Source organism: Pseudorasbora parva, chromosome 1, assembly GCF_024679245.1.
Source record: "Pseudorasbora parva isolate DD20220531a chromosome 1, ASM2467924v1, whole genome shotgun sequence".
In the NCBI taxonomy this organism is placed as follows: Eukaryota; Metazoa; Chordata; class Actinopteri; order Cypriniformes; family Gobionidae; genus Pseudorasbora; species Pseudorasbora parva.
In genome coordinates this window covers 24807724-24827763 of record NC_090172.1, presented here as the reverse complement: position 1 = coordinate 24827763, position 20040 = coordinate 24807724, and the positions used below count along the sequence as shown (strand labels likewise).

Below are 20040 nucleotides of genomic sequence, written 5' to 3'. Positions count from 1 at the left end.
ATGAACTTCACACGTTTGTGTAAAACCGATTTTCCCTGGTATTATTTGAAATAATCCAAAGAGCATCTTGAGCTTCAATTGCAAAGAGCCACATGATCAATGTCATAAAAAACGATTTGAAATACATTTCTTTTATTTGCATTTTAATCATTTTCCAGATACCTAATGTGATTTCATTGACAAAGATAAACAAATAGATTATGATAAACAAATAGTATGTAGCACATATATAAATTGTAAGAGATCAGAGATAAACCAAGGATATCTCTATTCTATTTTTCTTACAGGCACTTTAATTGCTTTTGTATTGCACAGATGGGAACATTTAATTCTTCCTGTATGCAGTACAGCTGATGCATCTCTGCAAGGCTTATCAGCGTCTCGGATGCCGACGTTCCAAGCCATCTCTAATCAAAATACATGCAGAAAATAGTTATCAAGGTGGAGACTATCAGTTTTGCTCCTAATAATTAGGCAGGGTTCAGAAAAGGTTATGACTCATTGATGAATGCCGCTTCCTGTGTCCTCCGTGTCAGAAAGGATAATGCAGAAATAAAGAGAGAGAAAGAGAGAGTGCTTTATTTATAGAATTCTCTTGAGGCTTTGTGTATATAAATTGCCCAGATTTTATGTGACATGGGACTTTATGATTAGCAATTATTAGTCCACCCACACATCATTTATGAATAATAAGTGTGTGCGCCCCTAGCATAGACACAGATCAGTGTTTGTAATAGAGATACATTGTGATTGAATTTTGCACATCATAACTTTATGAGTGAAACAGCTGAAGAATTCCCCTTCAAATTCACGCTGGTAAAGCAGTGACCCTTGTAATGTCCAGTGCCCACAAAAACACATATTTGTAAGAAGCAGTAACCCGTGCATTCATGGGCCATAAGTTTACACCCCCCACTCAAATGCTGCCAAGCGCATTGGGTTGGACTTGTGATGAATGTTACAATAACAGTACAGTATGTGCATTTAATTCTATTTATTCTTATTTATTTATTTTTAGATAAATGAGAGTGTTACTGTCCTGTTAGCATACAAATAACATTCATAGAAATGTCAGTAGATATATCATAGAAATGTCAGTAGAAGTTGTTATAGAAGTTGTCCTGTGTGTTGGAAATCTGAAAATGATGTGACATCCATTTAGGAATGTGCTAAAATACATGTGGGACGTTCTTGAAAGGACATTTATCTCATTTAAACCAGGGTCTGTTTGCTATGGAACAAGTACACAAAGTTAATTGTTAACTATAAGGTCACAAAACTAAAGTCTAAACACACTTTAAGGCTGAATTTACCCTAAAGGCCTGGTGTTTGAATGGGTGTGTGTGGTGTTTTTGCATAGAGAAATACTGATCAGCTGCCATATTAACTTTAATCAGGTCACACTGTAATAGAATCCTGCACTCTCCGCTGCAGGAAACAGGCTTAATTAAGTCGAATCTGTTTTTCATGACGTTCCTCGTAAGTGAATTAGCCGTGTAGACACTCACCAGGCCACATTAGTTAAGGTTATTTTATTTGTTCCTGCTCTGTCTAGGTTTAATACAAGGCTTTTTTTTCCTTTTTTTTTCTTTTTTTTTTCTAAGCTTATTACTCCAGTCCAAAACATTTAGGCCCGGTTTTAAAGACAGAGTATATATTAAGCCAGGATTATTCCTTAGTTCAATTAGGGCATTTAAGTAGCTTTTTTTTTCAAACATGCCTTAGATAAATAAAAAAATAACCAAAAGTATTAGGACACCCCTCCAAATCATTGAATTGAAGTGTTCCAATCACTTCCATGCCGACAAGTATATAAAATCAAGCACCTAGGCATGCAGACTGCTTCTACAAACATTTGTGAAACAATGGGTCACTCTCAGGAGTGAATTCAGACGTGATACCGTGATAGGTTGCCACCTATGCAGTCCATTCATGAAATTTCCTCACTCCTAAATATTCCACGGCCAACTGTTAGTGGTATTATAACAAAGTGGGAGCAATTGGGAACAACAGCAACTCAGCCACGAAGTGGTAGGCCACGTAAAATCAAGTGGGGTCAGCGCATGCTGAGTCACACAGTGCTCCAACAGTCAATAGCTACAGCCCTCCAAACTTTGTTTAGCCTTCTGATTTGCTCAAGAACAGTGTGTAGAGACCTTCATGGAATGGGTTTCCATGGCCGAGTAGCTGTATCCAAGCCTTACATCCCCAAATGCAATAAAAAGTGTCAGATGCAGTAGTGTAAATCACGCCACAACTGGACTCTAGAGCAGTGGAGACGTGTTCTCTGGAGTGAGGAATCACACTTCTCTGTCTGGCATTCCGATGGAAGAGTCTGGGTTGGGTGGTTACCAGGAGAATGGCCTGACTGCATTGTGCCAAGTGTAAAGTTTGGTGGAGGGGGGTTATGATGTGGGGTTGTTTTTTTCAGTAGTTGGGCTTGCCCCTTAGTTCCAGTGAAAGGAACTCATAATGCTTCAGCATACCAAGACATTTTGGACAATTTCATGCTCCCAACTTTGTGGGAACAAAGTTTGGGGATTGCTTTTTCTGTTCCAACATGACTGTGCCTGCGGAAAGCCTTCCCTTAGAAGTTGAAGCTGTTATAGCTGAAAAGGGTGGGCCAACTTTATATTAAAACCTACATATTAAGAATGGGATGTCCTTAAAGTTCATGTGCATGTAAAGGCAGGCGTCCCAAAATGCTTGCCAATATAGTTTATTTCAAGATCGGTCATTGCAAGTTTCTTTCAGTTAAAACAGCTCAAACAAGCATTTTAGACTGTGACTAGCTTAAGCTTTATGTGAAACCAAGGCTTAAGGTTTTTCTGTCCCTTTTTCAGTTTTTGTGCAATGTGTAATACATTGTGTGACCTGTTGGATTTGCACACAATTTTTTATTTATTTTATTTTTTTATTTTTTTTATGGTTTCATTTTATTTTGGAGTACCATGTTAATGGCTTGGTACATCACTTAGTAGGATTTTAAAAATAAACATACCATGGTAAAATATAATACCATCATTGTACTAAGTTGCTACCACTATTTTCTGATCCTGTGCAAAAGAGAAAAAGTGGAAAGGGAGAAAAATCCAGTGTGTGTTGCCAACACAGTCTCACTCCCTACTCGTCAAATGTCTGACGCATGGTCAAGGGACCATGGCGTCACTTTTGAACGCAATGGGTATACCTTTGGCGTTATTTTTCAACGTGCAGGGTAGTCCGATAGACTTCTATAGAACTCAACTGCGTTGAAATTTGACGTCTTGGGTCCGCACACCGCAACCCGTTGACTGCCTTATGGGTCGACAGTATAATCAATAAAAATAAAAAGGAATAGGTTACAAAAACTATTTATGCCAGGGCGAGTCAAATGGTGGCCCCCAGATAATTTTTATCTGGCGCTCCAACTGGTTTTTGATGTTTAAAAACCCCCGCAATTGGATATCAAAGTGCCCTCTATATAAAGGTTTGGCGCGTTCGTCTTCGGTGATTTTAACAACGCACATGATGTACAACCGCATTCAGCGGTGAGTTTAACAACGCTCAACTGCAGGTAAAACGGCATTCAAAGGTGAGTTTGATCTAAGCAACGCTCAACTGCAGGTAAAGGGGCATTAAAAGGTGAGTTTAACAACGCTCCAAGGCGCATGCAAGTAAGCAGTTTAAGCGTTTTCTTGTCCATGTATGACACTGCTTTATTTATAGCATGCTGGATAACGTATTTTTATCGAAGGTTTGTTGATTATATTAAATATAATATGCTACGATTGAGTTCAATTAATCTTTTTTTATTATTATTATTTTATTTTTATTTTTATTAAATCCTCAAAATTAAACGCTGATGTCACCGTATGGACGATCCCAAGGTTCATTGCGATTTTCTACTCGGTAAGTATAGGGGTTAATTAATAGAGATGGATTACACATCAAATTACACATCAAAAACTGTTCAATCAGGACAAGACGTTGTGTTTAGAAACTTTAGATTTGTAAGGTGGCCATTTCTTATGACGATAAATAATAGGACATTATAAAATTATAGCTTTCTGCACCAAATGTGCGGGCTAGCACATGTTAGCTAATTTAATTCAAGGTCATTTTTGTCGCATATAATCATGTATGATACAATCATAGAGGGATGTAAGATTTTTTGAAGTATTGCATTAAGAAGCATTGCATTAGCCCACAACTATTATCCAACATTATAAATGTTCAGAATGAAGAACGGTGTTGCCAGATTGGTTTGTTTTACAGTCTAATTGTTAAAAATCAACGCAAAATTATATAATACACAACCAAAATAAATCCATAATTGACAATACAAATGAATCCATAACTACTACACTGTAGCATAACAATTTTTCAATATGAAATAAAACAATTCATATGTATTGTAATGTAATAAGTAATGCTGTCGTCAATTATTGACTGATTCAAAGTAGCTTCCAAAATACGTAAATTAGAAAATATATAACAATGACACGTATGAAAAATGATCGGTTATGCCAATAAGTTGTGTTGTGTTTGTTGATGCTGTCTAAAGTGCACTGTATAAAGTGTGTCTGTGTGTGTGTGTGTGTGATGTAGATTTCAAAATGTCTCCAAAGCAATTCAAGCCTTGCCCCTCCTGCCAAGCATCTAACCAGGTGAGGGAAAGTTGAATAGAGCATTATGTCCATAATTCAAATATTTGGTTTTAATGTTCTACATTTCTCATTATTAGGTCAATTGGACACTAAAGTATGCGCTTACTAAATGACCCTGTATGATATCTGTACTGTTACAAAACAGTGATAATGTAAGGCGTCTGGTTGATATAAATTTTGATTGCTTGTTTTGCACCAAACGCCATAGGCAACATTGATTAGAGTAGCCTGGGTGTCTACATCTACCACTTTCACTGTATGATTATAATAATAATAATAATCCTGTGTCAATCTAGAGATGCATAGTCTGAATTGCACTGTGCTTCTTGTGTTCCTCTTTTTCCTGTATACAGCCAAGTTAAACTGTATCTTGATCATTTCCACATCATATGATGTCTGACTTTGGTATAATTTTACCAACACAGGTGAGCTGCAAAACCTGCAGCTCTTGTTTCGCAGCCATCTCCCAAAAAAACAAAGTAGCGGCCAAAAAAAAAAACCTGGACAGGAAGTGGGGGGAAAGGGTCCTAAAAAATAGAAATGCAGGAAGGGTGGTGGACTCTGCCCATATTGCAGTAAGTAGAAATGCTCATATTTCATTAAGCAATATGATTTGTTTCACTTTCATTAATATTGTGTGATAGGGCAAGGGCCTCATTTTACAAAAATAAGTTTCATCTGTCAGTGAATTAATTTGAGGTAGTCATAGATGGCATTGGTGTAACATATTATTTTAATTAATTTGTAATTTTATTGACATGCATGCATGCATGGAATAGAATGCGCATGTGAATGCCATCAGTCTTTATTCAAGAACCGCTATAAAGCCAAAACAATCTCTGTTACTTAAATTATCCATTTATCACTGTAGCGTTTGGATCAGGTGGATAGGTGGCCAAAGAGGGAGTCCAGTCAAAATTAATTTTTGTTATCATATTTTGTTTTGTGTGTCCAATCAATATAATTATTTTTGAAGGGTGTTAGGACTTTTAGTGTTCCCGTTAGAAACCCAGATTGCTAACTACAGATTAGAATCACTAATGATCAAACATTTATCCACATTCATCAGCTATCTTAATTCAAATAAGCAAAGCTAAGCAGCAGGAAGAACGGTTCATCATGACCTGAGTGAAGTGATTCAAGTGATACACAACAGATTGACTTGATTAGTCATAATCACAAAAAATGTTAAATGTTAATGTTTTAATTTATTAGTGCATTTATAATCAAGATTTTATATCTAGATTCTAGATCAAAGTTTATGCGTATTTGGCGTACGGGCTGTCCGGGGGAGGGCTCCTAGCTTGGGATATTTAATGCAATTTTTTTCAATAGGATGGAAAATAATGCAGTAGGAATAACAAATTTTTGCTGTCTGCATTTATTTATTACAGGTAAAAAAACTAAGTGCATTGGGCTATGTCCCAATTCTTTTTTACGCCAAGAAAGATAAGGTCTCTGGAAAGTGGGCGGCCGATGTGGTGACTCATCTGCCACCCACTGAAGACAACATAAAAATTGTGGCCACCATGAAAAAGGCCTACAATTTTGTACTGATGAAAGAAGGTAGGATTTGTGTAATTTAAGTCATGACAGTTTTAAACTGGGTTTTTTTTTATGATGAGGAAATATTGAAAATTAACATACAATATTGTAGGGAACTCCACAACAACATTTCCAGAGCCCCAGACCGAGCCCCAGCCTCAGGACCTGCCAGAGGCCCAGACCGAGCCCCAGCCTCAGGACCTGTCAGAGACCCAGACCGAGCCCCAGACCGAGCCCCAGCCTCAGGACCTGTCAGAGCCCCAGACCGAGCCCCAGACCGAGCCCCAGACCGAGCCCCAGCCTCAGGACCTGTCAGAGCCCCAGACCGAGCCCCAGCCTCAGGACCTGTCAGAGCCCCAGACCGAGCCCCAGACCGAGCCCCAGCCTCAGGACCTGCCAGAGGCCCAGACCAAGCCCCAGCCTCAGGACCAACAAAAGGAGAAATTTTTCCTTTTAAATTTATACCCTGTCTCTCTCCCTGTGAAGGAACAACCCCCCCCCAAAAAAAGAAAGTGTAAGTGAACTGTGGTCATAGCACACTATGCATTAATTTCCCCTTTTTGTAATCATTATATATGAAATACAGAAATTTCCAGGTGAATTTAAGTACAGTCAATCAGTTAATAGTGAGTAATTTTACATTTTTGTAATACACAAAGGAATTTGTCCTCACATACATACCTTTCAGTACTGAACACACACACTAGGAGTAAAGCAATGAACAATACACACTTGAGGAGAGATGAATACACACACACACAGATCAGTGGTCAGCTCAAATAGTAGTCAGCCCCTTCATTCCAGGAATGATAACTATAACCATAACGATAAAAGAGCCCAGACTGACCAACGATAAGCAAAGTTTCGCTTTGTGTTAATAAATGTGATGGCTAAAATGTGAAGGGTTCTTATTGGCTGTTAGCTTTTTATCGTTCTCAAAATCACTTTAAAAGTGATCCCCAATGATATTGTTCTCCATGTCATTATCGTTATAGTTTATCATATTAACGAGAACAATATTTTTTTATATAGTTATCGTTCTTGGTGTGAATGGCCCTTAATATAATGTATTCTTTAGTTATTTAGCTGTATTTTCTGATATTTTCAAAGTTCAAGGACAATGGTTAATGTTGGTCCCCAGGTTTTATGAAACTGGGTTAAGAATTTGTTAAAGTGTAAATTGTTAAAGTGTTTTGACATTTATGGTTAATTTATAATTTATTCATTTATTTATTTTTTGTCATTTAAGGTTGCCGGAAATGTAGTAGGCAGCAAGTTTTCAAATATGACTCCATAACAGGAAGAAGGATAAATGAGGTAAGAAATATATTTTTCATTAGACTCTGATCATCTCTTCATTGTCTATGGCTCATCTGGCATTTCACAAAATTCTGACCATTTAAGAAAGTGGTAATTTAAGTCCATTTAAGTTCAACTGAAGGCCAAGTGGCCTTGCCCCAAAAATGATGATTTTTAAAACCTTATTATATATTTGTGTCTTTCTGTAGGGTCAAGCAGAAGTAAGGGTGAAATGGTTACCTTGCTCTGCATGGTAAGTACTGCTTTATATTGGGTTATATTGCCTTCATAAATGTCCTTTCTATTTCCACTTTTAACCATCTCATAGGTGGTGGATAAAGGTTGGAATGTATATTGTAACACACACAACTTCAAATGTACAGATTGTCTCAAAGTTTTGCAACCAACAAGCAGCGTTGAGAGAATTGTCATGTCCACTAGGTTTTAAGTCCAGAGTCAATGCAGCCTTCTACCTGAAGATTTTAGACCATGGTTCCATCTGCTGACAAGCTTTATGTACATGCTGATTTCCTTTACCAGCAGCACTCTGCCTCTGCCACAGTGCCAAAATTGCTAGTAACTGGTTTGCTTAGCATGGTATTGCTGTGCTTAACTCATCTCACCTGAACCCCATATAGAGAGGACAATGATAGACACCAAACCCAACATTACAGACAACCTCAAGGTCACTATCAAAGCAACCTGGGATTCCATAACACCTCAGCAATGCCATACACTGATGGCCTCCATACCACACCACACTGATGCAGTAATTTGTGCAAAAGCAGCCAGACCAATATAGAATGTATGCATTAACAATTTTTGATAAGTCAGATTTGTACATCTATTTTCAAAAGGTCAACATTTTTGTATTCCTCTTTATTCTATTTTTTTGAGTTGATAATTTATGGTTTTCATGAGCTGTAACTGTAATCATCAAGATTAAAACAACAAAAATTGCTTGAAATATTGCACAATATTTTAATTTTGGAGACCTACCTGTATATGAATTACACTGTTGGTTACACTGTTATGGAGGACCAAATTAATTAAATAAATAATGAATTCAATAAAACAAGAAATGTACCAGTTTATTCTGAAATATTTAAATAATTAATAATTATAATTGGCCTTGTTGACTGATATCGGCTATTGGCTAGTTAACTTTCTATCATTTTATCAATTAATGTGGCTGATGTTTATCTGTTACATTGCATCAAGCACTATATATGTATAGGTTTGTATAAAAACAATGAAATACAAGAATTATCATACAATCATACAATATTTATTTTTTTACTCTTTTGTTTTTTTTACTGATACAGTGGAAAAATCTGGGAGGAGACATGGGAGCCGGCCTGCCAGTTCCCACGAGGTGCCAGCCATGAGTGACGTCGCCATCCTGGTTACGGATGTGACTATTTGAGACGAGAAAGAGGAGCCACGTTACACATGCTGTCATGCTGTTATTTTTTTCTTTATTATTGATTTTTGTTAAAAGCTGTTCAAATAAATCAAAGTGTACCTATATTTCTGTTTATGTCTTTCCATTCATCTTGTGGGTTAGCCAATCAGCTGAAATCAACATGTAAAATGATATATTGCAATATGATGACCAAACAGAGGTGGACAAAGTACACAACTCTATTACTTGAGTAAAAGTAAAAGTACTACTGGTCAAATATTACTCCGTTAAAAACTGATTTTTTTCAGATTTTTTAAAAGTACAGAAGTATTTGTATTTAAAAGTACTTGAGTATCAAAATTAAATTTCCCTTTTTAAAAAAAATAATAATACTCAAGTAAAGAACAGAAACTCAAAAAATGTACTTAAGTACAGAACTCAAGTACTGTGCTTTAATGGAGAGTGACGATGTGTGATTTGGAGTAAGTGCTGGTTTTATAGTGCTGTTGGCACTCAATATTCTGTATACTTGCACGTTCATAATGTAAATTACATTATAATGCCAAATTCATTCAGGTTTGATAGTTTCTTGATAGAACACTTGATAGTTTTGAAGTGTTTATTTTTGTACATCTGGCAAAGAGTTCGAAAGAATTGTTCTAATGTGGTTTGTTATTTTTTATTTCCAAACAGTACTTCTCCATGTGCTAGTTCCTCCATCCCAACTTCACCATGTACTAGCTACCAATATCCTGGTAAGTAGAAAAACTACTACTTTAAAAAAAAAACACTTTTCATAATAATGTATGCTTCATAGAAAAGGTTCAGTCACTGATGGCCACCGTTTCAGTCCGCACACAAACAGGAAGTAAGTCAAACTATCTGGCTTTATGGATTTTAACATTCGTAGGTCAAACTATTTTAAAGTGAAAAGCAATCATGCTAGTATTTTCTCAAAAAACTAAGGATAATTAGCCTTCAAAGATTATTTTAATTTGATTCATCTTACAGTTTTTCTAAATCGATTTTACATATTTCTCCAAATTAATGTAGTTACTCTCAAAACTATTAACACAGCAAACTAAAAACATTCTTATATTGGCAAAACAGTTCAGTATTCACTGCATAATGAAGCACTGCAGTTTATTCTATTAATGCATTTATCAAAAGTTAATACTGACATTAAAACTACAAGTGTTTTCTCTGTTGATTTAATAAAAAATGCAGCTGTAGATACACAAATACATGAATGAAATTACCCATTTTTCATGTTCTTTAATTGTGTTCTTCAAAGTTCTTTAATGACGAGTTTAGTTGTATACACTGTAAAAAAAATTCAGGTCTCCAATTTAAAATGTTCAAATGACTGATTACATCGAAATTTTTCAGTTGGCCGAATTGAATTTCTGTGAATTAAATTGCATTCACAGTTTTGTTTGTTGTGTTTTGAAAATGGCACAAAAATGCTTGTGATCTTTATGAAAACCAATGAAAAAGCGGCAAATGTTTTTCCTGATATATTTAAGAGATTTGATTGGCTGTATAAATTGCTGTGATAACGTTAGGGATTTTTTGTGCTCAGTGTTTTGAGAAAATGATGCTTTTGATTTGTAATTTGTATGAGATAATGAGATGTATGTAAGGAGAATTTACTATCTGTTTAGGACAATTACAAAGTGTATGGATCACTGTGTTAAATGTATTGAGAGCAGTTACCTAAGTTTGGAGAAATGTACCAAATCGATTGAGAACTGTAACATAAATAATCTATCTCTGATTAAATGTTTAGTGTGACGGTAATTCCATTATTATTCATGTGTGACCTTACAGGCTATATGAATGGATTCACAGAGGAGGGGTCCAAGGGCCTCATCAGTCTACCTAAGAGAAAACTGCAAGACTTCAGACTCAGGCAGCAGACTATAGCATGCACCTACAGAGGCATTCTCAAATGAACTCCTAGGCTGGCGGAAGAGGAGGAAGGGGAAATGGATGAAGAATTGGATTGGCTACATGACATCAGCGATGATGATGATAATGCTGCTGATGATGATGATGATGATGATGATGATGATGATGATGATGCAGAGGTGGGGACTCAAGTCACTTGACTTGAGACTAAAGTCAGACTCAGGTCACTTTAATGATTTGAAAAGGTTTCTGAAGTCTTGACAAAAGTCTTGACTGTGTTTTTGTAAATTAGTTTGTTTGCTACATATGCTCTCATATTCTACTCTCTTTTATGTTACTGGAATTGTGATAATCAGGGTTATGTATGCAACTGATAATGTCTGTAAATACTTGCTGATATCTGTATATATGTAAACAGAAATACAAATGTGATTTGTCATCTGACTATTGAGTTGATTTTGGCTCATCAACCCTTAGGATAAGAGAGAACTGGGAACTTTCAGATTCAACCTGAGCTACCAACATTTTGAAACATTAGAGGTCACAGCAGATCCCATAATAAGATATAAGAAACTTACATACTGTACACAGATAAATTCTGTGTAATATACCATACAAAACTGACTATGTAGAAACATTGAGGCTTAGCTCACCATGTTATACTGAGGAACAGTTGGCAGGGTTGGGTCAGATTACTTTGAAATGCACTGAATACAAACAACATGAAAATATAAGTAATCAGTTATGCCATACACATTTAAGCAACAACTCAAGTCCATGTTGTCCATGTAAAGGTAATAACCATATCCATCTGGACAAGTGAGAAGATGAATCTAGATTATAAGGATTTAATGTATCGCTCATGAAGAACTAAACCATTTATTAATGATTACTGCTACAGCAACTAATGAACATTGTATATGAATCATAGATGAAATAATACATGAATTGCTGTTAATTAAATTTGACATCGTGTTAATTCCCAAATAACATTATATTAAATAATGATGTAAATTAATGTGTTAGTTATCACAATATATGCCTCTGTGTCAATGGTACCTTCACACACATGCAGCTCACCCATATGCCAGGGGGTACTGGCATACAAATATCCCAACTTTTCTGGAAATTGGGTTTGTAGTTTCTCACAGTGACAGGTGTTGGAAGGAGGAAAAGGTTAATGGGAAATCTATTTTTCCTTTTTTTTTATGGATAGAAACGAAATCTTTAAACAGAGAAATAAATACAGAGGATGCCACAGGGCCTACAGTATGTGTACTCTTTGTTTTGAATACCAATAATAATACTACAGGTACAAGATGAGACGACTACCCAAATTATATTCTAGAATGTGGTCTTTTGGTGTGTGTGGTTGTGTGTGGGTGTGTGTACGGTATTAAAACCCTTACACCTATGGAATGTCCCCATATGTCACAAAAACTAACGTGTGTGTGGGTGTGTGTGTGTGTGTGTGTGTGTGTGTGTGTGTGTGTGTGTGTGTGTGTGTGTGTGTGTGTGTGTGTGTGTGTGTGTGTGTGTGTGTGTGTGTGTGTGTGTGTGTGTGGGTGGGTGGGTGTGGGTGTGTGTACGGTATTAAAACCATTACGCCTATGGAATGTCCCCATATGTCACAAAAACTAACGTGTGTGTGTGTGTGTGTGTGGTGTGTGTGTGTGTGTGTGTGTGTGTGTGTACAAGGTATTCCTCATGTTGTGGGGTCATTAATCTGTTAACACAATCAGAAAAAAACAAACAAACAAACAAACAAACATGTTCACTTTATATACTGACACCTCAAAGTCCTCTCTGAAACAAGACCTGAGATGGTCTTGTATCCATGAAATGAGAAAATTTACATTTTGTTGTACAGCTAAACCAAATACATCGCTGGAAAGGTCTTGACCTGGAGAGTAACATAAATTAATATGAAAACTCTATATGGCTCCTACTTTGAAATACTGACCTTTGAAACGTCACATTGGTGCATATTTGAAGGCTTATAATTCATTAACAAAAGAGGCTACAGATATGGGACAAACTGGTATAGACTGCTCTTGACCTCAGCTATCATACTGAGGTATATACAGTATAGTCAACAACTGGGGGTGCTGTCAAATATGGTTAAAATGTATTTAAACCCACTTAACAATGACATATTCAAAATCTGATTACATAGATGCGTTTACCATACCCCTAAACCCCTCAATGTACTTTCAACTAACTATTTACAACATCAAATTCTAAGGAAAACACAAATGTTGTAAAAACTTCAATTCCCTATAACCACACCATGCAGCTTGAACCGACTATGTACTACAGTTGTAGTTCTTCTGGTTTGCAAATTAGGGTTGTGAACTAGGGTTGTAAAAAGATATATCTACTGAATATATCAAATATCTAGTGCAGTCAAACTAGTAATTACACTACATTTAGATAATCTATGTTAACAAAAATTAAAAATGTTGGTTTATTTAAGATATTTTAGCCAAAACAGTAGAACGCGCAAACTCCGCCCACAGCACGAGGGAAAAAAACAACAAAACATATTTCTCAGAATTAACGGAGAAATTAGTAAATGTAATAGCATTAACATGAATATACCGCATTGTTCACTTATCATATTTAATTTTTTTCTGAGGAGAAAAAGGTGAAGAAAATATTTCTGGGCGGAAGTACATAATGCAAGCTGCGTGGTTTCAGCGTCGTAGTAACCGCCATAGCAACGAAAGATAATCTTCATTCAGGGAATGTATATTATCTGTATCTTTAGTTTAGTAAAAATAAAATGCACATTTCTCATTAGAAAGCAGCCAACAGGAAAAAGAAGAGAAAACTACGAGAAAAGTTGTTCATAAAACATTACATAGGCCTGGATCTGGAGCAGTATGAAAGTAAAATCATTGTATTAATAATTTATTAAGTAGGCTACTATTACTTTTTTTATTGACTTCTCAGGTGTGCTGTGACAATGGTTGAAACATGTATGGGAAAGCTGTTTTGTAGAGTCATTACACCTGCATGTTCCTTTTTATTTTTTACAAACTTATATAGCGTGTATTGTAGCTGTAAACTTCATTTACGCATGGAAAACATTATGAGGACAAGCTCCATTTTACAAATGTGTCTCTTCCCCCCCCCCCCCCCCCCAATCAGATTCTGACCAGTTACAATGAAAACACACACATTTTTAATAATGAAGCAGAGATTTATAAACAAATATTTTTTTATTTACAACATATGTGTACTCATTTTTGACACATCTGCAAGCAACTAGTAATGCCTGCCTGAATTATACCAACGTGCCCGTTATTTTAGATCTCAGATCGGCTTGTATAGTGAATGTAGGTCGTATGATCTGAAAATACTGATCTGGCGTCAGCTAAGGTTACCTCTTGGGGTCCGCACCCAGAGGTAAAATGTACACGGTTTTAAATTAAGTTAACTGGTGAATATGTTTGCACTTGCCCCCACTGCTAAAAAAAACAACTAAAAATTAAAAGGAAACACTGACAAATATAAGGATTCAAAATAAAATTTATTTAATGCTCATCTCTCACTTAGAGTGCTCCTCAAACTCAGTCATCTGACATTTCAGAATCACTGTCGTATCCATCCCAATCATTCTGGAAGTCCATACTTGTTCCAGTCAAAACTTGAGCATAACAGTCTCTTGCATGCTTCATCCTTCTGCTGACTTCTTGCTTCTTTCTCAAAGTTAAGCTGAGGAAACCCTTGATCCCTTGTTCATTTGGATCCCACAGCTCACCTTATGGGAGTAAAACAAAAATGATCAGAAAAAAAAAATTACAATGTACAATGAACACATTACTTAAATACATACTTTTCAATGCCTCACTGGAAAGCTGGCATGACATCTCCTTGAGTGTGTCTGCACGAGTGGAGAGAGATTTCCAATGCTTTGCCATCTCAGAAAGAACAATCTTCTTCTCCTCCTCAAGCCTCCTTATTGCCATCACAACATCAAAGGCCTTCCTCTTGGTTTTCAAATCTACAGCGTCTGGGGATACAGTTGTGGAAAATAAGTCAATTTTAAGTATTTTTCAAAGAATTTCTGAAATAATCTGTGATAAGGCATAATTGGTGTTGTGCTACTATGTGAATCTAACAAAATTGGCAACAGATTTGTATACATACCACAATGTGAAAGCTGCCATGGCCAAACTGTCTCGTCAGAGAGAATGATGTCAAAGATGACTCTTTCTGTATCTGGAACCATACTGTTGTATTTTTCAACAACAGAGCTAAGAATGGCCTTCTCCTCTCTGATTTTGCGCCGAATCCGGGCCCGACCTTTGCTGCCATCGGTGTCTTTGTAAAGGCGTTGGGACCTTCTTTTAATGCTGGCCACCAGCACCTCCATTCTACTGGTCACCACGTCAAGATCAGCATTTTTTTGGGATGTTGTTGCTGAGAAGAAAAGTGCAAACATTTCGCTTACATTTTCATGGCAGTAACTGAAATGACCTAAGTCTCAATGTAACAGAACATCACAGGGAAGTCATAAGGATTATTCCTCTTTGCTTCCTTTTTTTTGTGGTAATTTTGTTGGCATTTTGTTTCGACATGATTTTCAGTGTGCATGCACTACATACTAAAATTTTGCATTTTAATTGCAAAAGTACATGACCAAAAAAACAGTGTATGTATGATTTCATTTTAAAACAGTAATTACTTGCAGAAGCATGTCTCCCATTATTCTGCAGAACTGAGACACTGAAGTAATAGTATAACTCTCACCTTCTGCCCACTCCTTAATATCAGTGACCCAGCCCTCAACTTCAACCTGTGTCACTGCCAGCTGGATTCTCATGCTTTCCAGGTCCTGAAGTTGGCTCTCCAGGCGTTTTGTGGCCTTAAATAACAACAAAAAAAAGGATATGAAAGAAGAAAAATGTTATACCTTCAACAATATTCAATAAAAGGTATTTACAATATAAGAACATAACAATAATCATCTCTACCTTCTGATATCGCCAGGCAAGTGAAGTAGCCAAGTTATTAAACTTTTGCTGATTCCAGCGCATGGCCATCAGTGTAAGCATGTCTGTACGTCCTGCAAAAATGGAAAAAAATACACTAATCTGTGTTTTACCACATGTCCCTCACTGGCTACAATTTTTTGTAACACTTTAAATCTAAGTAGTGCAGTGTGTGGTTACCTTACCTGCTTTGGACATGTGCTTCGTCGTTACAGCAATCCTAGAGAGGAAGGCGTTACACTGCTCAACCTCCTCCCCAAGTGTCAATCCGGCCCCTTGCTGATAAGCTCCACTCCATTTAACCTATTAAAGAAAATGCTTAAATGCTGCCAACATACCTTTGCAGGTGTTTAGGGACAGTTAACGACATGGTAATGTTTTCTTACCTCACATTTAAAATCATGGGCTTTGGCATGAAACACTGAGAGGAATGGTTTCATGCTAAGAAGATGCTGGAGCTCAGGGCAGGTTTTTGCCACTTTGTTGAGGTAGGGCCAGTACTTGCAGGTTACATCCATGGCAAAAAAGCGTATTGGCTTATTTGCCAGCTTGTTCTGCAGGTAGAGGGGATAAGCATAGATTTCTCCCCTGTACATGTTAAGAGCGCCAAGAAAAACTCCATGTCGACAGACTGCAAGCTCAAGTCCCTCCTCATCAATTTTACTTGAGGATCTCTGAGACGTTTCCCTGGCAGCTGACCACTCCCCTCCACAGACACCTCTTCCAGAGACCTACAACATGGTAAAAGGTTCATATAAATAGTCAGAACTCACCCAAACAATGTCAAATGTAAGATGTTATTGGTGGTGTTTTTGGAAATATTATACAAGTTTACATGGTTGGTGGTAGAATGAATGTAATCCACAAATCTCTCTACTTCATCATCTTTTGCAATGAAGATGCCATCAAATAAGGCTTGTTCTTCAGATCTAAATAAAAGAAGGGTACACATTGACTTTCAATATGACACAGCAAAGGTTACTTTAACAACACTGCAAATTATACACATTTTGTAAGTACCTTGCTGCATTCTTAAAGCGGTAGTGCTTGCGATTTCCGTCCACAGAAACAGCAAGCATGTCTGGGGTGCACGCAGGACAGACAAAATGCTCCTCCCTGCAGATCTTATCCACCTCAAATTTAACAGCCTCCCACTCCAAAAAGCTTTTTCTGAAGCTGTCTGCTGTGATCTTCCCAGTCTGTTTCAGAACAGTAAAACATGTCAACATAATTCACAGTTAAGTTAACTAAAGTTAATAATGTCAAAGGTGAGGCCAAATTTGAGTTGATAAAATGTGGTGTACAAATTTAGATTTCGTTACGGAGTGGGAGTTTTACACAAAGACTTTGAATCTTAGATGATGTTCTATCAATGTATCGAGTATAGCTTAATCACTGTGTTTTGATATCATCAACATACTCCAATTATAATAATCAATGTGTTGATAATGTCACCATAGTCATTCTGCGATACACGTTAATACCATTTGTTAGTGTTTCCCACCCCTAATACTCACACGGCCAAATCGGACAGTTCGTTGATCAAGCATTCTTAAAAATGCTTGGCAGGACAGTCCTGGTGCTGCCATCTTCAACTCTTCATATGAACAAAACACATCTGTAGCGTACATTGTGGAAAAGTGAAGGGTAGCAGGCCAGTAGTCATTACGGACCAAGTCATCTACTCCAGCGCTCCATGTGGCTTTGCATGCCTCGCATTTCATCTCAGGCATACTGAGATCATATCGTCCTGGAAAAATCAAGGACACATTGTATTATGCACAACTCTGACAAACGCATTAGGAACAAGAGGTCCCTCCCACATGTCCCGACATAAGTTTATAGATGCGGGCGGGAGCGGGACTAAAACGTCACATTACTGCGGCACGGGACAGAATACTGCAGGAACTTTTCAGAATACTAAAAATACTGCCCAGCTCAGACCACTATAAGGAACGCTTGAATGGAAATAGATCGGGACACATTTACAAAGCCAATAGCACAACCTTTTTTTTTTTTATTCAAATTATTCAAGGTTAATGAAAATTGGCAGGAAGCAAGTGGTAGAGCCCTGTGGCATATAGCATATATTTGAGCCCTATGGAGTGGAATAAGGTTAAAGTCCAACCCAGGTCCCTATCGACACTTTGCCCAGAATTTGATATGGATGCTACAGCCACTTGATCTGGAATGTTCCATTAAGTTAATTTTCATTCTTACCATTCATTGTAACCACAGCAACAACTTTTCCTGTGTTGACACTCAGCGGTCCTGGAGAACAACTACATATTTTCTCTGGCATCACCAACGGCACAATACACACTGAAAGACACATCATATTCAGGGATTAAAGACAAGCATCTTCCTATGTACTAACTGGGAAGTATTCTGTAATATTTTTTTTTTTTAAACCAATGTTAAAAAAACTTTAAAGATAAAAGATCATTAAGTGTGTTTCAGAGAAAGTACTCGAAAGATTCCTCTAAAGCCTATTATACTGTGAAGTTATTTAAATAAACTGAGAATGGGACTAGGGCTGTACAATATATAATTGCACTTTTTCTGACAGATAAAGCGATTACCATTTCAATACAATTTTTGAATGTAAACGATTCGATTCAGTTCAATATTCCAAATGTCTCTTTAATTTGTGCCACCTCTGATAGGTAAGCACAGCCAGTGTATAGGAAGACTAGGGCCCTGTCCCAAATGGCACACTTCATGTGCACTTTCGGTCTTGTGGACTTACAATGGCCATTGCGTGCACGTGTCTGTTAAGTCCACAAGACCATAGGGTGTCCCATTTGTCATTTAAGCTTAAAGAAGGATGCTCGAAAGCCTCGCTTTTGCGGCTGCTATGCACCCTCGATGATCACTTCAGCTGGCCCGTAAGTTTGCAAGCTACTCAGAGGACTTCTACCCGGCAGTCAGAGCGGCATTACGTTATGAAAGTGCGGTCTCAGAGGAAGACCCTGAGGGTTTAGGGTGCCATTTTGGACAGGGCCTAACATCCACTGACCGACTGAACTTCACCAATCAGAATTTTTGTAGCCATCACGTACTACGCACACCCACCAACCAGAAGTTGCACAGTCAAGATGAATGACGTGAATATAAAAGTCAAATGTCACCTATCATGATTATTTGCAGGTTTTACCATTAGGCAGTTGCATTGGATCATATTGCAATTACGATTGCAATAATTGTGCAGCCCTAAATGGGACACACACACAAAAAAAAAAAAAGAAAAAAAAAGAAATACAGCTTACCACACTGGGAAAGAGCCCTCTCCACGACACAGGTTGTTGGAGGCAATGGCTGAAAGAATCCAGCTATTGTTGCATCCCTGTTGTGGAACACGTGGTTTTGGTGTATACGGACATCACAATCAGCACAGAAGAATGGTTGTGGTCGGCAGTCACGACAACGGATAACAGCTGGACTGCTGCCACATTGTTGGCAGATCTGAGTAGTCACATTTTGTTGTGCCACCATGGTATTCACCAGACAGGGTCTCTCTTTCTCCCACCTCTCTGAGAGGAGACTTTTTCGAGTAGACCAGTCTGAGGAAGCTCGTGGTGGTGCTGGTGCTGTTTCCTGATCATCCAAGTCATCAACCTGTGAGTGGTTTAGCTCTTCAAGGAAAGTCTCTGTTAAAATAGTAAATCATATTTAAAAAAAACTTTCTACACTATCAAAGTGTGCAACATGGATGTTGTTGGTTATTCTGTCGCAAAAAAACATGTAATTTACATTCTAATTATTAGAATCTATTAACATAATGAACTAATAGAGATAAAATGAAGAACATACCAACAGTGTCAGGAGGACAGTAGTTGGCTATCGCAACGCTGCTGTCCAACATCCTATGTGCACCAGTCTTACGACTGTAGCTGTGACTAGTTGCTGCAGCAGAAAAACAAAACAAATTAACCTTTACAGCATTACAAATCCAGAGTTTTAAAAGCTAATTTTATTCCACACAATGATACAAAATTCTATTGGCCCAATTTCGTTGTCTATACCGCTTTGGATGAGAATGTAATAAAAACCTAATTTCTCAGGCCAGACATGCTACTGATTCATGTATTCAATCCCAAATGGTAAAACAATCTATATCTCTATTTTAGATATATGTGAAAAAACAGAGGAGTTCTCCTTAAAGTAATATGACTGAAAAAAGAAAACTGACCTGTTTGGTTTCGGGATGACCTTGGTCTGTCATAGACAA

The 20040-nt window shown here is 37.3% G+C and overlaps 2 protein-coding genes across 5 annotated transcripts; one reads left to right on the top strand and one right to left on the bottom strand.

The window, feature by feature from the left end:
- Positions 1–3112: 3112 nt before the first annotated feature.
- On the top strand, positions 3113–11157 carry LOC137083616 (uncharacterized). Of its 4 annotated transcripts, none has more exons than XR_010906555.1 (10): positions 3113–3184; positions 4591–4649; positions 5075–5224; positions 6044–6215; positions 6307–6708; positions 7444–7511; positions 7703–7746; positions 8819–9154; positions 9592–9653; positions 10729–11157. XR_010906555.1 is itself a non-coding variant. In XM_067449572.1 (8 exons), the coding sequence occupies exons 1-8, from the start codon at positions 3160–3162 to the stop codon at positions 8883–8885; spliced, it is 987 nt and encodes a 328-aa protein (XP_067305673.1). In that variant the 5' UTR covers positions 3113–3159; the 3' UTR covers positions 8886–9180. The 4 variants fall into 4 exon arrangements, 1 of the variants encoding a protein (XP_067305673.1); XR_010906561.1 differs by having other exon boundaries at positions 3113–3530; XR_010906558.1 differs by having other exon boundaries at positions 3113–3574.
- A 4324-nt stretch (positions 11158–15481) lies between these two features.
- Positions 15482–19705, bottom strand: LOC137093293 (uncharacterized). The gene is made up of 10 exons (XM_067458423.1): positions 19623–19705; positions 19079–19459; positions 18030–18131; positions 17327–17559; positions 16830–17008; positions 16645–16738; positions 16196–16540; positions 15995–16112; positions 15792–15883; positions 15482–15682 (listed from the first exon to the last, which is right to left on the bottom strand). Exons 1-10 carry the CDS (start codon positions 19672–19674, stop codon positions 15482–15484), a joined length of 1797 nt encoding a protein of 598 aa, XP_067314524.1. The 5' UTR covers positions 19675–19705.
- Positions 19706–20040: the final 335 nt, after the last annotated feature.